Raw genomic sequence first — 17,733 nt, 5'->3', positions numbered from 1 at the left:
ATGGATACTGTACTGCACTTTGTGAACTCAATTACATTCTGATGTTTGTGGTGAATTTCAGTACAGGTGAAAATTCAGAGATTTCCTCAAAGCTTATTCTCAGTGTTAAAACTGTGAATTCACTGGCTTTGATGACTTTGAACAGTGAAACTTCACAGTGGACTTCACATACTTACAGCAAACTGTATCCCCTTTCAATCCCCTGCCTCATCGATATCAACCTGTTCCCCCAGTTCTTTTCCCTTGACAGACAAATGAGACCACTGCTGGACTCAGGCGTTTGATGTATGAGGAGGTGACGGGGGAGTTAGTGACGCAGGCCAAAATGAAATTCAACCCCTTATCCCCCCCCTCTCTCTCTTTGTCACCTTCTCATAATGTATAACACTTGATTCTTCTAGGAATGTGAATGGTGATGATTACACCACTCTCCGTGTTGTATCCTGACATTTCACCTGCCATCACTCCTTACATACCAGCTGACACTTTAACTATTTACAGGGAACTTAAAATATCCAGGGTGCTTCAACTTCAGCTGAAATTTTATTTGCTTTCATCAGTTAGTTCATTTGACACTTCAGCTGCTTTCACTACTTAGTCTTTTAAATGACAGCTGAACACGCTCTCATCTGTTACACTACTTAAATACACACTGACAATTCAACTGCCTATAGGGCTTAAATTTGAAATTAAAATGTTATATGATTTCAACATTTCACTCTCATTTCAACTTCTTTAAACTTTTGCACTTCGAAAGACACTTCACATCATTTCAGTGTTTTAACCTCAGCTGACACTTAAACTACTTTAAAGTGCCTTAAACTTCAACTTCAACTCCAATTCAACATTTCAGATAAAAATGATTAATGTTTTGAGACATTTGAATATGTTTATAGTTTTTACACAAGAAATCTTTCAGCATAAGCCAACACACCTCAATTGTCTTGGTAGTAGTAGTAGTACACAACAGAGGGATAATGTGAGATAATGTGTGGGTTAAAAGTATCATTACTGATATTGCTGTTTTGTCTTTGTGCTTTGATTTGTTAATTGGAGATGTCCGCAGTAGAGATGTGTACACTCTGATGCCACTTTATTAGGAACACCTAGCCTACCCTCACTGATGTTAATGGTGTGGACCAAATAATAGACTGTTGTATTAGACTGCATTAATTCTATATGTATGTACCTAATTGAAACTAAACTGAGTGTATGTATGTATCCTATTCTGACCACACTGGTATTCAAGATGGTATTCAAGTTGGCTTAAAATGTAGTAACGCCCTGATCCCAGCAGAGGCCGACTTAAGCATTAGAAATGAGCTCAGGGTCACTCCCTTTGAGCCGCTGTGCCAGCTGTGAGCTGTCAGCAACAGTAAACACACGGGAGCCGCCTTGAGATCAGAATAATACACCGGAACTTTATGACCATTGTTTAGGCTCAGGGTAAAAAAGCAGGAACACAGCAGTGATGTTTTCGGAAACCTCTGAATTATCCATTTAACCATCTGATATTATGGAAATTAGCCTGATAATCAGCAGAAAATTAACGAGTTGGATGACGAATATGGAAATATTGTATAAAGAAAACATTCAGATTGCTTCTAAAATTTTACTAGGAATATTTACAATTTGATGACTACTATCAACTGTTTCTATAGCTACAAAATTGAATTGAATTTAGTTGTTTAGGAATCAAGATATAATAGTAATAATAATAATAATAATAATAATAATAACAATAATGATAACAACAATAATAATCATAATAATTATGATTATTGTTATTATGATTATCACCATCATCATCGTCATTTTTAGTATTATCATTTTAATATATAATATAATATATTAAGTTATTGTTTTGGTATTCAATTTAATTAATTAGTACTATTTTGTACGTAGGCCTATGTTGCTATATGCGTTTCATAGTTTCCTCACATTTTTCTTTAAGTGCGCCGGTTTCTAATTTCTTGCTTCGTGCTTTTTTTGTGAACTAGTCAGGTCTTTTAGAGGGTCACATATCAGACGGAGACTACCTTTCCGGTTTCTCTCCGTGGTGCAGGTCACTCCCTCCGTACTGTCAGCAGCTCTCTACGCGGTTCAAACTTACAGTCGCACTTCACCAGCCTTGCACTTACCGTGTTTTCTTCAGGCTTTTGAGATTTTAAAGGAAAACAGTTTTTAGTAGTGTGTGAAAGTCTGCGGTACGGGGGCTCTCCACCCGGAGGAATCACCGTGTTTTCTTCGCTTTTAGCTGAAAAGCAGCGGGGGGAAATGTCCAGCTGAGGATTGGAAATCCTGAAAACCGCAAGGCCTGTTTTTGTAATGATTGATCAATGCTTCGACAATGGCGCTAAAGGTAAGTCTGACAACTTTTCAAACCTGTTTTAACGGCAACCCATGTGTCCTTTCTCCTTCACTTTCTACTGATAGTTGTTTTTTTACGAAAACTGCCGGCTGTGGAGACTTGTAGAGACGCGGACAGAGTTCTCGCAGTAGGTTTACAGTGAACACTTCGCTCGATATAAGCTACACATAAAGAGTCAAAAACATTTCACTTCTCTGGTTTAGTAGCGTGTAATGGACGCTTACAACACGTGTGTGTATACAGTAAATGAGAAACGAATGTTTTTGCCATACATGGAAAATGTGTCTCATTAAGAAAGTGTCTTGTGACATTTTACTACCTTTCCAGTGCGGGTCATTTCTAACTCTGTGGAATTCTGGGAAATGTAGTCTTTGGCTTGTGTATCGCTTTGTTCATTCATCACAGTATACACTTTGTTTTCAGTTGATTAGGTGCACGTAGTTAAAATTAATACAGTCTAATACAGCAGTCCCACAATAAAGCCTTCCTTCATGAAGGTTATAATGTTCAGTTTGTGGTGACATTGTTTTATAGAAGTTTTGATTCAACTTCATGGTCATTTTGGAGGATGGGGTTTGTGATGAGAGAGGTGTTTCTGTTATTTAGCCTGCCCTCACTGATAGTAATAGATTGAACAAAATAGTAGATGCACGGGTCAGTTTAACCCAGTGCAGTTCTTTCACTACTTAAAAATGATAACTGAGCTAGCACAGCTGAGGCTGTGTCTCTTTCTCTCACGTAGTTCCTGTTTAAAACACCATTCACCTTCTTTGACCCCTGCCAGGTGGCAAGCTGACACTGGAATAATAGGACTTTGTTCAAAGAAGACCAAATAACCTTGCATTCCATCTCATTGGTTAATGAACAAAGTTAGATAGTCACACTGAATTTAATTTTGTTTGGATAACAGATGACATGCTGACTCTGTAGCTTGGATAAGAACTGGCAATCCAAATGAATGCACAGTCAAATTTATGAAAATAATTGAGTGGGCAGGCTTAAAGATAAGTCATGAAGTGTCAAAAGCAGAGACATATTTAGAATAGTTTTTACTCTAATGACTTCTCACGCATGATTGTCTATATCTCTTTGTGTACGTGTGTTTGCGCATGCATGCATGCAGATGCACACATGTCTCTGGGGCCCTCATGGAAAGACAGATTAGTAGATGTGGATCAGTGTGAGAGGAACCGCAGGCTACTGTGTTAAACTGAACCAGGTAACGTGATGGTACTGGCCTTGTTTTCGCTTGATAGTGGTGACTAGTTAAGAGTCAGCATAACAAACCCAGAAGAACGAGTTTGGTCTGTTTCATTGTGCCCTTATGTCATTTCACATGTTTTTGACTGCTGAGGGTGTCACTGGGTGTGTTGGTCTGAAAATTCACATTTACAATCAAGTATATGTTCATATGCTGGCCTCAAAAAAGTGGACATCAAACATACAGCGTGTGGGTTTTTTTTTCTTGTTTGTGTTCAGGCACAGGTTTTATATGACTTCTCTGCTGAGCCTGGAAACAACGAACTGACAGTGAAAGAAGGCGAGACAATCACTATCACCAATAAGGTAAATCCACACCAGCAAGAGATGCTGAGTGCCCGATCGCAGTAGGGCTTCATTGTTTGCATTAGTTGTCTGTTTTGGTTTTTAAATTTCAAATGTTTACATTATGTTGATGTGCCTGTTGGTACCTTAAAAAATGTATTGAAGTGAATATTGTCTCCATTATCCGATAATTAAGAATTAATTTGTCACCTCTTACACTGTGGAAGAGGTCAGAGACCGAACATATAAGTACATTTAACATCTAACTTTAAGGTTTTCAGCTTATACTTTGAAGTTAATTTCTTTTTCAATATTTCTGCCTCAAATCTTAGAATTAAATCTAATAGTTTTGTGTATTGTAGCTGTTAGTTAAATGCTCGTGAAGCTCTTCTTCATAACTTTGTTATTGAAAATGACCAACCCTGTAAAGGTCCAACTCACATGACCTCAGGCTGTCTATAAACAACGAGTGTCATAAACACATAGGACTACACAGGAAGGAAGGAGAAAACAGGGGGAAAAGAGCATGATGTCATTAAATCTAACAGTTCAAAGGTCAGTTGCTGTGTGCTGACCTACATAGTTTTCTAATCAAAGTCTGCCTTAAGCCAATCAGGACTTACTGTATCAGGAAAACTGAATTTTTTTTCTCCACTAAATAAACTGACTGTGTAGGAATTTGTCCTGGGAGCGTTCAGTGTGTTTACAGATGCTTTGGTAACTTGGTTATTGTCACATTTTTGCTCCAACCTGAATTCCTAAACAATGTGTAAATAGCAAACCATGTTTCCTTAATTGCAATAATGAATTAAGAGAAACACATTGACTATAACAGCTACATTTTTCTGGAATAACCTGTTTCTCCAGGGTTTCTGCCAAAGTGCATGTCTATATCAATTACTTCATGCGATATTAGTAAGTACTGCTGTGGCAGCAGAGCAATAGGATCAAAGGGAACAGCACTACCCGCAGCAATGTGACCTTGCATCCAAATGAATAAAAAATCCAAAGTGTGACTTGAACTCAAACTGAAATATGTATAAATCTATTTAAGTTGGTTTCTATGTATAACTAATAGACTCATGCCCACAGCAGCAAAACAGGATTTGCTCTCTCATTGCAAAGCCTGTGTTTTTCCTGTCAGTCCAAATGCCTTTTAAAATTTCTAGGCTCATAAAAAATACTGTAGAGAAAAAACAGGAGTAATCTGATCCTGTCAGGCTGTATGTAAATGTGGGTTTGGAGTGTTCAGGTTATAACAATGCAGGTAAACACATTCTCACACATTCATTTTTAATGTTAAGTTTCTCATGAACCTGGTCTTTTGTGTGCATGAGATGCTGACATCTGTTCTCTGCTCTCCGAGTCAATCTCAAGTCATTCATGCTAACATGTTGTCTCGGGTCTCACTCTGTTTCAGAATATTGGAGGTGGCTGGATTGAAGCACAGAACTCCAGAGGGGATGTTGGACTGGTGCCAGAAGACTACATTGAGGTAAGTTAGAAAGTCTCTTAATGTATGCTAGTGATTTCATCACAGACATCTCATATCCCACACAGCATTTGAAGTAAATTTACCTCCAGAAAAATTAAGCGACAAAGCCATCCCCTATCACTCTTTGAGGTCAAGATGCACCCTCAGTGCATCTATCAGTATGATTGTTGTTATCACCGATAAAGATATGTCTGCATATTGTGATGCAGTCTCTTGCCTGAAAGTCAAATCACAACAGGATGTGCCCCCTTCAGGGTTTTGCTGATTAGGGTGTGTGTATGTGTGTGTCCGGTTTGATCCAGAAGCTCTGACTGAGGATGTGATTCACGCTGAAGACATTCGCAAAGAGACAGAGAAACAGCTTGATTGAAAGTAAAGTCCTTGAAGTCTGTTCAACAGTTTTGCCTCGCTCTAAACACCACTTAAAGCAACATTTAACAATGTAGTGTCTGTGTGTACAAGCAGGAGACTGATATTATCCATCTGCTTAACTCTGCAAACAAGCTCATGTGGATGTGTGTGTTTGTCTGACCTTAAGTTACCTCTCCAGCTGTCCCCAGACTGTTTTGATCATAAAATCCCACTGATGACAAATGCACTTGTAACTTATGTAAGATCTAATGGAAAACATCAGGACACAGTCTCTTTCTCAAGTAACTTACTTTCTATTTCACTGCACTCTACTGGTAAAATTTAGATCTGCAAAAACAAAAGGATGCAGTATGACAAAAATAGCCAGCAGGATTAGGAGTGGCATTTTTATATTGGCAGGTGATAAAGCAAATCAAATGTGTGAATTAAAGTGTCGCCTCCCAGCACTATCACATTTTTGATAAAGTGAGAAAGTCAAAAAGTCAGTTTGCAAAACCAGAGAGTGCCAAGGAGACACGATCACATTACCACAGAAGAATGTATCTTTAAAAGTAATCAGATCAGTGTGGAATATCTGGATTTATTTTTTCTAATGGAGCTGTTTTTGTCTTTTATTCTTTCATTTGTAGTTCAGTAAGGCATTTCCATCATTCCCAGCAGCAGGGAGCGCAGCACCTACTCCAAATGTAGGAAATGTTGCATCTTCAGACCTTGCCTTCTTTGATGCCTACGCTCCTTCATCAGCACCTGCACAAAACCAGGTAATGCACTCGTCTGATGATGGCCTGGGTTTATTAACCTCATACTGTTATCATATCAAATGCCCCTTTTTTTTGGATCTTTCCTTTCCTTTAGTAAGAGTATAAAATGAACATACACCCTTGACTTGACTAGACCAGTGTAGGGGAAGTAAGTTATATATATATATACAGTAATTCTTCGAACAGCACACCTGCACAACAGAATGTGTGATGGGCTGATGTTGGAGATAAAGCAAAAAGCAGAAGTCAGCGATGACCGTTTTACTGACGTACATGCCGATTGTGTGAACCCCAGAGATGCAGAAGTGAGAGCAGCTGCTTTGGGAGATAGTCACTTAGAGCTGACACATTTTTTTTTAGCTCCTGTAAAATAGAATAGAGAGTGAGGTATTTTTCTTGTTAGCAGACAGGAAGTTCCACAAAAATGAGCGTACTGCTGGATCAGTAGAAATTTACACACTAAGTGGTTGAGTCAAAGCAGGAAATGTGTCAGCCATCATCCTTCATTCTCTCTCTCTCCCTCCCTCCCTCCCCCTCCCTCCCACACACTCACACAAACACATCTACAACCAACATCACTTTAACCCATCCCATAAATCTTCACTGCCGGCGCCTTGTGATGTTGTCACCTTCTTTTCCCCTCAAGGTGGATGCTGGGGGCTTGAGTCCCCAGCCGGACACCCCCGACACCCCAGTTTCCCCCTACCTTTCGTCCCCTGATGAGGTAACCGCCACTTGGGGGTCGGTGGGTGTGGCCAGAGGCATGAACCCGAGCCCTCCCACACTCACTCAGTGTCTGCCTCAAGACCCTCCTCCTTTCTGATTGGTCTGCTTTGGCAAATTCCCCCTCCTACTCCTCATGCCTGAAGAAAGCATGATTTCATCTTCTCCATTCACCTCACACCACAGTACAGACACATAGGCACTATCAAGTCACCAATCAACTCCCACAGCTTCCTTCTATATTGTATGAATCAGCACAACAGTGAAAAGGTTTAAAGATCAGAGTCAATGATCCTTATATCTCACATGTGATTGACTGTTCACACTGGCGAATCATTCAACCTCAACATGTGCACTTTCCCCAGATGATGATCAGAATCTCACAAATATAATATAAATAATCATCAGTATTTTTAAAATGTCATTTTGACTGAGCTTTGAATATAATGTTCCATACAGTTTTTTCTGTCATAGTCATTGCAGCAATTTGCTCTGAAACTATTGTTTTCTTTTTTTCTCAATATGTGAATGTGCATTACATGGTATATTTGGTGACGCTGGTCTGCACTAGTTCTGTGTTCAGGTAGCTCAGTGTTTGGTTAGCGTCAAGCTAACTGCAGCCCACAAAAGGCATATACACACTTATTTGCATGCCCATGCCCACAGGTTTTTATAGTGGTGTATGTACCTGCCTTGCAAGCATGGCCAGCACTTGAAAAAGAAAATACTGTGTATGAGGCTTGAGAATGTTATTGTTTGCTTTTAGTTTGGTACTTCCAGTTACTGCATGTGGTAAGAAGCATTTATTTTATACCTCAAACCACTCCGTTACCGTGAAGTTGATTGTAAATCTTAACAGACGCCCTGTGAGAGGCCAGCTCTGCCTGATGTGTTGTTTGAAGGAGCATGTTGTTTTAAGACTTCTGTCAGCTTTTTATTAAACAGACTCCAAACTCGGCTGGACTCCACTCGGTGGTCTCCGTCTTTCCTCTCTCTCTCTCTCTCGCTCTCCATCCTCGATCTGTCATTTCTCTGCTTCTTTCATCCCTCATGTTTTCACTCTCTCTGTCTTGTCCAGGCTAGTAACGGTAATGATCCCTGGTCGGTGTGGAACGCGGACCCGTCGGGTGGATCCAACAACAACTGGGCGTCAAATCCGGAGGGCACCCAAACTGGGAAGAGTGCTGCTGACCCCTGGGGCTCCGTATCACAGGGCCACCCTCAAGCTTACCAGGGCCCAGGTAAGGACAGCTGTTAACCTAGCAGCCACGGTTGGCTTGATGTTGGAAACATATTATGTGCCAGTACAATATAACCACTGTCCTATGATCTTGCGTCATTTATAAATTATAAATTTAATTTTCCTGTGATTGTACTTTCACTTCTGAGAATTGTTTTTCAAAACTACTTAACTGAAATCAGGAAATAAAGACTATGCTACATAAATAATTTTTAAACTTCCTCTTCAAGTGGTTATATTTGTTTGCTCTCAGATTTGACAGGACAATTCAAGATCTTAGATTTCTGAAGTAGCAAACATGATAATCTTAAAAATGTAGCCCTAAAAAAAGAGGTTAGATCGGCTGTATATCATGATGTGTTAATGTGTTTGGAGCCATGGGAAGGTCACGCACTGTTTTTAGCTACTGGAGTCATTACTTAGCTAAACAGTTTATATTACGATTTGCAGATGGTTGGCTTATGAAAATGTAAATGTGCAGACGGGGAAGGATATATGTGGCTGCAGTGGACTAAATTGTTCTGGAAAGCCAAGACTTACAGCTCAGCCCTCTGCAGGTGTGAGCTTAATTCACCAAATAATCAGATTAAGAAAGCTTGTGTGACACTACACTGCAGCACAGTTCGATTGTGCAGCTTGTGAGTAGTGTTGCATGTTTATAAAGAGACAGAATCAGCGTTCATCATCATGTATAAATGTTTGAGTCTTTGACCACAAGTTCTCTCTTGGTCTTTTGGTTGAAGGTCTCTGTTTGGATGAAAAATGAAAGAATGTTTGAGAAGAGAAAAAGATTCTCAGTAACTATGATGAGTCGTGATCATAAGACAGAAGATGATTTAAAAATGTCTAATGGTGTGCTTAATGTATAATGTTTTGCTTTTTCCCCCCTTATTTTAATGTTGAACAAACATTTTATGTTCAACAAAAAGATTATACAAGCCACATTTTAAAGAGTGAAATATAGGTCAAGTAGTCCTGGCAAATAATACTTAGAATCAGCTTCTTTGGAGAGGAGATGGGGTTTGCATCATACAACAAAATGAGAAATAATATTCTTTATACCCAGGAATATTGAGCATAAAGACCTGATACTAACCAAAATACATTGAGGATATACAGTAAACACACTGATCTGCAACTCAAAGTATCCAACAGTTATTATTTTCAAATACTACTTCAGCCAGCGTCTGCTCAGTCTCTGGTCAGTCCCTCCACAGAGATGCTCCAGTATGTGGACAGGACCGTCAGTGGAAAAGTTAGCCTCACTCATGACTCACAAGGGTAAATTACTTGACCTGATTTTTTAAAATTCTCCAGTTGTTTTTGTAAAAAGAGAACAGAAGGGATAAATGGCGAGGAGAGGTATTAACAGACTTTTCCTTTCTTTCTCTCTTGCCAAAGACATCTACCCATATCCTTACCTTATCGATTACACAGGTATCCCGTGCACTGCCTGGTGGAAGCTTTTTCCTCATTTTTGTGTGTGGAGTGACAATAGGTGCTCATAAAGACTGATGGCCTCTAGCAAATAATTTTAGGAGATGATTTACAATTGTAAAAGCATGTGTGTGACGCATCCAATTTGTATCTTGACATTAACACTGTATCTTGATATTAACACTATATTAACTTTATTGTGATGTGGGAAAGTGCCAGTGATGACTGGATGACTTTGTTCATCTCATACAGTCAGAATCACACTGTGAAAACACTTACATCTCCCAGACTTTAGCTGTAGTTGGAGGTGTCTAACTATGAGTTTCAAAATGAGTATGAGTTTGTGTCACAGCATGGCTGCCCTACAAAAGACAGAGAGCAGTAACTAGAGACAGAATGAAATCTTGTTAGCCTGACTGTTTGACAGGTGAATTGTAAATTGTAAACAAAAGTGTTTTGTTTTTAAGTTATTCCAACTTAACATACTTTTTTTATACAAACTTATATGTTTGTATGGCATACTTATATTGTATATTGTGAAACAAATTTCAGAAGCTCTGATTGCATTGTGGCTTTTGTAGGGCAGATGCAATGCAGAAATACACGCAATACAATTACTTCCTCAATTACTTCCTAACTTGATAGTGGTGTATGTGTGGAAATGTTTTGATTGCTTAGGCCCACATTCAGATTTAAAAGTCTGCCTTTCACCACAGAGTCTGAACCACATTCCTCGCACCTCAGTCCTTTAGCTTTATAGTCTATGTACTGTTATCATGTGCTTTCGAAACTCATTTTGAAAGTGCAAAGCTCTTGAGAAAATGATGCTATGATGACAAATCATGTCTTTTCTTAGTAGCATCTAAGAATAGAAATTCAAAACTGGTTGCAAGTAAGAACCCCTTGTGGCTGCAGATTTCTCTCAGCTGTACCTGCACTTTGCAAGCATAGGACTGAACACCAGGATGCATGCTTTCCATTTTCAAAAGAAAGCTATGGCAGAAAAAGAAATCACTGAACCCTTGAACACATTTAACCAAACATCAAAACAACAATTTCAACATTTGTAACTAATTTGTTTCAATATGACGTCGTGATGAGAAACTACGTGATGAGGACTACAGAGTAAGGCTTAGTGTTTCTCTACTTATTAGTTAACATTAAGAAAAGCTGCATTACATTACAATATTCTTCCATTTCATCTACTTAAGTTGATATTAGATTCATACTGCAACCTTGAGTTCTTTCTATCCAGCACAATAACCATTAGATATGTAATTAGGAATTAGTTTAATAAACAGAACTGATCAAATGTCCATCCCTGCTAGCGTTTAATTAATATATTTTCACTCAACTCTTACAGTCTACTTCTTGTAATGTGAAATAACCTTAGCCATAGTACAATAGACATGAACACGTTTTACAGCTGCACAGAATGTGTTTTTCTTGTGTCTGGGATTGTAAAACTTAACTACTGATTGTGCATGTATCTGACTTCAGGAGCAGAAGAAGATGAGTGGGATGATGAGTGGGATGACGTTAAATCCACTGGAGGTTACGCCGAGTCAGAATCTGGAGACGGCGGAGGAATACAGAGAGGTGGAGCTCACGCAACCTCAATGAAAATCTCCCTCAACAAGTAAGAGTTGATAAAAACATGTGAGGCTCTGTTTGATTCAAAAACGAAGCAGCAGGAAGAGCGCTGGGTACAGTACAGTCCACCACAGTGTCTGGAAAGAAAAACTGCAGAAATATTGTGATTCATTTTATAAATGCTTTGTCATTAGATTAAGCTGAGATTTGGTTTGGAGCTGAACGTGCTCTGCCTTCGAGAGTTTAAGAATTTCTTGTATATTACTACAATGTTGACTTCTTCCTGCTTGCGCCAACTTTCCCTTCTTATTTCTGCTTGAATCAGCATTAATATTCTCTTCCTGTTAAGAGCCACACACACTAAGAACCACATCCTAGATGTGTTTATGCCATAATGATACCATTAATGAAAGCATTAATGGTGGTAGAAATTTGATGTTTGCGGTTGACATAAATCTGGCCACAGAAAGCTTCCTTGAGCAACATCAATAGATTCCTCAGACTCCGTGGAAGAGTTAAAGAGAGCGATCAAGAGACCTTCCCTTTTCAAACTTTGTCAATTCTCTTTGCACAGGTTCCCGGGGTTCTCCAAGTCTGGTCCAGAGCTCTACCTCCTATGCAAGCAGCTTGCAAAGGGCAAAGAGAAGCTATCAATCTATGTAGGTAACCTCTAATTATCTGTGCAAGTTGTATGCTATATAGCATTAGATATCCAATTTTGCCAGCTTGATCCATCTGTTATGCCATAAAATGCAGTTTCTAAACACAATGTTTCCTGCTCAGATGGGCGAAGTTGGTCCCGTGTGGTCTTACCCAGAAACTCAGCTAGACTGTGTCGTGGCTGATCCCAAGAAAGGCTCAAAGATGTACGGCCTCAAGAGCTACATTGAGTACCAAATAACACCCAGTGTAAGTATCCAGCAGCGTTTTCAGAGCTAAACTAGAGAATTTCCCTTTTTTACATGATTTAAAGTGTCTATAATTCCATGTTATTGGTCTGCAGACCACAAACCGACCAGTCAATCACAGATACAAGCACTTTGATTGGCTGTATGAGAGGCTCCTGGACAAATTTGGGTCGGCAATCCCCATTCCGTCTCTGCCAGACAAGCAGGTGACAGGTAAGTGCTCGACTCTTATGAACAACAAATGTAACACAGAAAGAGGATAAACATGGTTGAAGTCAACATGTAAATTAAGTCTGTCTCTTTTTACCCTTGCGTCTGTTCCAGGGCGCTTTGAGGAAGAGTTTATTAAGATGCGTATGGAGCGGTTGCAGGGCTGGATGACCAGGATGTGCAGGCACCCGGTTGTTTCCAGCAGTGAAGTTTTCCAGCTTTTCCTCACCTACAAGGATGAGAAGGTATGTTATACCTCCTCTTCCTCGTCCCTCTAGGTCTCAAAATATGTGTCCTTAAAGACTGTACGACTGAAAGTGCCTGCTTTTATTATCGAAAACAACCATTTTATTAAAGATTTTATTTCACTTTCAACGGCTGCATATACCATGGACTTGATGATCAGCCATCGCTGAAAGTTTGGTTTGGGACTTGATTGCTTTATTCCTTTAGTTTGTAATTAAAATGATTGATTGATTTTGTGCAGGACTGGAAGATGGGAAAGAGAAAAGCAGAGAAGGACGAGACAGTGGGAGTGATGATCTTCTCCACAATAGAGCCTGAAGCTCCAGATCTAGATCCTGTAGAAGTGTGAGTTCAGTCAAACTTTGCAAAAAGCAATCCGTGGCTCAAAAAGCAATGAGGTTACTTGTGTGTATTAGCATCACTGTATGTGTTGATGCATGCTACAGTAAATGTATGTTCAGTACATGTGTTCATTGTCCTCAGGGATCAGAAATGTGAGCAGTTCAGCAGGTTTACCAAAGCCATGGATGACGGGGTGAAGGAAATCCTCACAGTGGGAAACGAGCACTGGAAGAGATGTACAGGCCGTACGTATACACGGCACCGAAGCTAAATATTTGTTTTACCCTACACAGGCCACACCTCCACCTCGTGCTGTAATTACTGTTTATATTAAAGAAAGAGTCATTATGTTTAGTATTTAGTCAACTTGGAAAAAACTTTATTCACACAGTGTGTGTGTGTGTGTGTGTGTGTCTTTGTTCATGTTTTCTTTCACTCCACAGCTTTGCCAAAAGAGTACCAAAGGATTGGCAAAGCCTTCCAGAACCTCTCCTCTGTCTTCACCAGCAGTGGATACCAAGGTAATGAATACAAATATGACATCCAATGTTATTTTGAAAGCCTTAGACATTTTCCCACAAGCAGGCACTTGCTATTTGTGTCTCGTCACTTTGCTGTCTTTGGTAACCCATTCAAAAGATTGCTGTAATCAACACATGTTGTAATCATAATGAAAACAGCAGAAGTAGATGCAATTTACTATGCAGTCATTCATTATGTGGAAATCTGTTTTGAGGCGTATTGACAAACAGGTACTCTTAAGAAACATGCTGATTACATGTTTTGATCCCTCAGGCGAGTCAACCTTGACTGATGCCATGACAGCAGCAGGGAAGACATACGAGGAGATAGCTCAGATGGTTGCAGAGCAGGTAGGTTGCCGCTACGGTCGTAACACACTGTGATATTACTGCTATCCAAAAAGTTACATAACTGCTTCCGCCTTCAGTATTCTTCCTGTGGGCATTCTTTAGAGAACTTTTGTGTTCCTTTCATGTTCTTGTGTTATTCTCATCCAAACAGCCTCTGTTATATTGTTCATGTCTTAAAATTCAGCACAGTCCCTGTCATGGGTGTTGGATATACGGTGTGTGTTTCCCCTCTGAAACAAGGCAGTGGAGCAGGACTGTCAGAGCTCTGGTGTCGAAGGTCTTGAGGTTTATTTTAGGCCTTTTTTATCAACTACATTGTTGTGTGTTCACTCTCTCAATTCACGGCATCTCACAATGTCTGTGAACATTTCCTGCTTGCAGTCAGTGTTTACATCCTAGCTGTGGTGTTTATATGACCCCCTTAACCCAGCGTCCTGCTCGTGAAGTCTGCATCTGTAAAGGAAGAAGTAATGAGCAATATATCTCTAGTATTTCCTAAATCTTTGTTTTGACCCAATATTTGATTGTGGCACACCTCATTCAAACAACACGCATTCTGTGTTGTCCGGTCAGTGTGCTGTGTTATAAAATCATACCCGGGCTTTTTTTTTTTTTTGTTTAATGTCCCAGCAGCTTCCAGAGGGAGGGGGATTCATCTGGTAAGCTTGTGCTGACATGTTGTCAGTGCTCCTGTAGAGTTGTTGGCTTTAGTGTAACATTGCCTGTGATACAGTTTACAGAATATTGAGGAAGCAATTGTCTGGACATAGATTCATCTCAGGAGCCAAAAGGCTGAAACAGTGAAGTTTATTCGTTGAATTATCTACGGAGGTTGCAGAGAGCATTCCCTTATATGATCAAGAATACAGGAAGAATTGTACCTTTTAAACTTTATGTAAATACAAAAACCCTGATGTACTGCAAGATAAGTGCAGCTAGATATTTTTATTCCTTCACCAACTCACTTTTCAGCTTCTCTACTGATGTTCAGCTGAATCCATGGCCTTATAGTAGATAGAGTTTCAGTGAGGCACTTGTGTTGAATTTAAACTCCTGTGATGTAATGGTTCCCTGTCTTCTATCTTATCAGTTTCAAATCCGTTTATTATTTCCTCTGCTGCATTTATCTCTGTCAATTTGTCAAAAACACTTTTTCCTTTTACATTTATCTTTCTTGTTTGTGTTGTTTCCTGTGTGTCGTTCTCCAGCCCAGGAAAGACCTCCACTTCCTCATGGAGACCAACAATGAATACAAGGGTCTTCTTGGATGTTTCCCAGACACTATTGGAGTCCATAAGGTACATCAGGAAATACTTACACAAAGGTTTTTCAGAAAGCAAATTCAATTGGATTTATATATACTTAAAAAGTAAAAAAATATGTATGTATATATACATATATATATTCAAACTTAGTCAAGTTTTCACTAAATGGAGACTTACCTATTGCTAACTTGTGTGGTTCAGAGGTGAACATGTACAAACTTTGTTATGAGATATCGATCTGTCATTTTGCTTCTTTAAATTCCTTCACCTTATCTGTATGCAGATGAGTGAAATGATTTCCTGTTCTTATGCAATGTAACTCAAGACTCATGTTGTTATTTGATTATTTTTGATTCTTGCAGGCAGCCATAGACAAGGTGAAGGAGGCCGACAAGCTGGTAGCCACCAGTAAAATTAGCCCTCAGGACAAAGTCACCATGGCTAAACGAGTCAGCACCATGTCTTACGCTTTACAAGGTACAACACTCTCTCAGCCAGAGGCAGTGAATTAGTGTAGTTTATCTTGACGTTGTTGCCTGATCTTAGCGGTTTCCCCTCTTTTCTGCCTCAGCTGAGATGAACCACTTCCATAGCAACCGTATCTATGACTACAACAGGGTCATGCAGTTGTATCTGGAGGAGCAAGTCAAGTTTTACGAGACGGTAAAGGCATTTTTATCAACCATCTGTCACAGTAAATTGGAGTCTGTAACAGTTTGTCCTTTTTGTTCCCTTGTTACCTGTGGAGCAGCTGTAAAGTGCTTGGATACTACACCATCACGACCACCCTATGAGTTTGCATTCATACTGGTTTTTCTTCTTCTCAATCCCCAGATTGCTGCAAAGCTGAGACAAGCACACAGTCAGTTCACTACAATGTGAAAGCCTTCAGTCTCGCACTACAAGACAAGAAGAGTTAAACCAGCTCAACATCCAAAATATTCTTGCTTATACTGCATTCTTTTCCCTCCATGTAATTTAAATTTCACTTCTCTCTTTGTTTCGCTCTTACCTCATCTCTTCCTTTACTGCTCGTGCCAGCAGTCCCGGCTCATGGTGTTACTTTTGTCTGCTGCGCTCAGACATTTTCTCAACAGTTTATGAGCATGTGCAGCAGCTGAAAAGGCTTTGGCACAAGTGTTTTTTTTTTTTTTAGGGTCAACAATGGGAGGAGAATGAGAAACACTATGTAGACACATCTTTTCCTCTGTCCAAGGTCCAGAGCTTGTGACACAGGAAGTAAACATCCAAGTCACAGTTTGTGACCATGCATTGCTTCATTGCATTGAGTCAGACGCCAAAGCTATTGGTGGAAACATGCAATACTCTGCAGTTTTTCAAACTGTTCCATGTTTTTTTTTTTTTTTTTTTAAAAGGTTAAAGAAATCAATTACACATGTAGCAAAACTGTTTTCAGCACAGTGATGTAGTGACGTACTGACAATAAAAACCAAAGCCATTCTCCCCCCTGTCAGTAGGGACAGCCGGGGAGCTGATTACTAAAAGTAGCTTTGACAGCATATCAGAGCTTTACTGCCTGTTTACCAGTCAATGCAGAGTTTATTCAAAGTATTTTCTTCATTTCATTTCAAGAGTCGACCAGTGTCGTTAGTAAGAAGCAGTGGAGCATTCCTTTAAGATTCCAACAGTCTTGGAAGAGTTGGCAAAGGCGGAATGTGTGTCCTCTGTATGTCCACCGCTGGTAGTGCCAAGCCCTCTTTCATCCTGCACTTCCTCAAAAGCTTAACAGGAAGCTCCACCTCCTTCCTGTCTTGCCCACGTGCCTCGCCCCTCTGAGGAAGACAGAAAAAGCTTGAGTTAATTGCCCCCCCAGCCTGTGTGACATGACACTGTGGTTTACATTTCAGGACAGAAGAGAAAATGTGGGATAAATGATACTTAGGTTGGGGTTGGTTATTTTAAGCATTGTACCTTTAAGCCAAAAGTCACATGATTCTTTTCTTGCAGGTCAGTCCTGTTTTCGACCAGACAATGGTGTTTTATATGAAGGTGTAACAGCAATGTTACTATAAGAATCTGTTCTATAAGAGTTTGGGACAGAGCCATGGATTCTGTCATGTATGCAGTCTTTCTTCTTTGCTTTTCACCACCCATGTTTTCAATCAGTCGCTAATCTTGTTCACTCTTTGTTTTCTTATCACATGATACATGAAAAATATACATATATATATAAATATACATATATATATCTATATATATATATATATATATATCAGGTGCTTCTTGTCATTGAGATACTATTTTATGTATAGAAGTATTTTCTATACAGTGCAACTCAGAGAGGAGCAAAACTTCTGTTTGATTTATTAAACAATGATTTGTATTCATTGGG

At 39.5% G+C, this 17,733-nt stretch overlaps 1 protein-coding gene across 4 annotated transcripts; it reads left to right on the top strand.

Annotated features, from left to right (window-relative positions):
* The first annotated feature begins 2,022 nt into the window (after nt 1–2,022).
* Nucleotides 2,023–17,728, top strand: snx9b (sorting nexin 9b). Of its 4 annotated transcripts, XM_056405437.1 has the most exons (20): nt 2,023–2,362; nt 3,851–3,937; nt 5,337–5,411; nt 6,413–6,544; nt 7,191–7,268; nt 8,346–8,508; nt 9,909–9,944; nt 11,445–11,583; nt 12,112–12,196; nt 12,321–12,446; nt 12,541–12,658; nt 12,770–12,900; nt 13,143–13,246; nt 13,385–13,488; nt 13,687–13,764; nt 14,039–14,115; nt 15,324–15,413; nt 15,743–15,857; nt 15,952–16,043; nt 16,215–17,728. In XM_056405437.1, the coding sequence occupies exons 1-20, from the start codon at nt 2,351–2,353 to the stop codon at nt 16,260–16,262; spliced, it is 1,890 nt and encodes a 629-aa protein (XP_056261412.1). In that variant the 5' UTR covers nt 2,023–2,350; the 3' UTR covers nt 16,263–17,728. The 4 variants fall into 4 exon arrangements, with proteins under 4 accessions (XP_056261412.1, XP_056261414.1, XP_056261413.1 ...); XM_056405439.1 differs by lacking the exon at nt 7,191–7,268 and having other exon boundaries at nt 2,028–2,362; XM_056405438.1 differs by lacking the exon at nt 9,909–9,944 and having other exon boundaries at nt 2,028–2,362.
* The last annotated feature ends 5 nt before the right edge of the window (nt 17,729–17,733 follow it).

The sequence above is a fragment of the Seriola aureovittata genome, chromosome 19 (assembly GCF_021018895.1).
Source record: "Seriola aureovittata isolate HTS-2021-v1 ecotype China chromosome 19, ASM2101889v1, whole genome shotgun sequence".
In the NCBI taxonomy this organism is placed as follows: domain Eukaryota; kingdom Metazoa; phylum Chordata; class Actinopteri; order Carangiformes; family Carangidae; genus Seriola; species Seriola aureovittata.
This window is presented reverse-complemented; position numbering and strand designations above follow the sequence as displayed.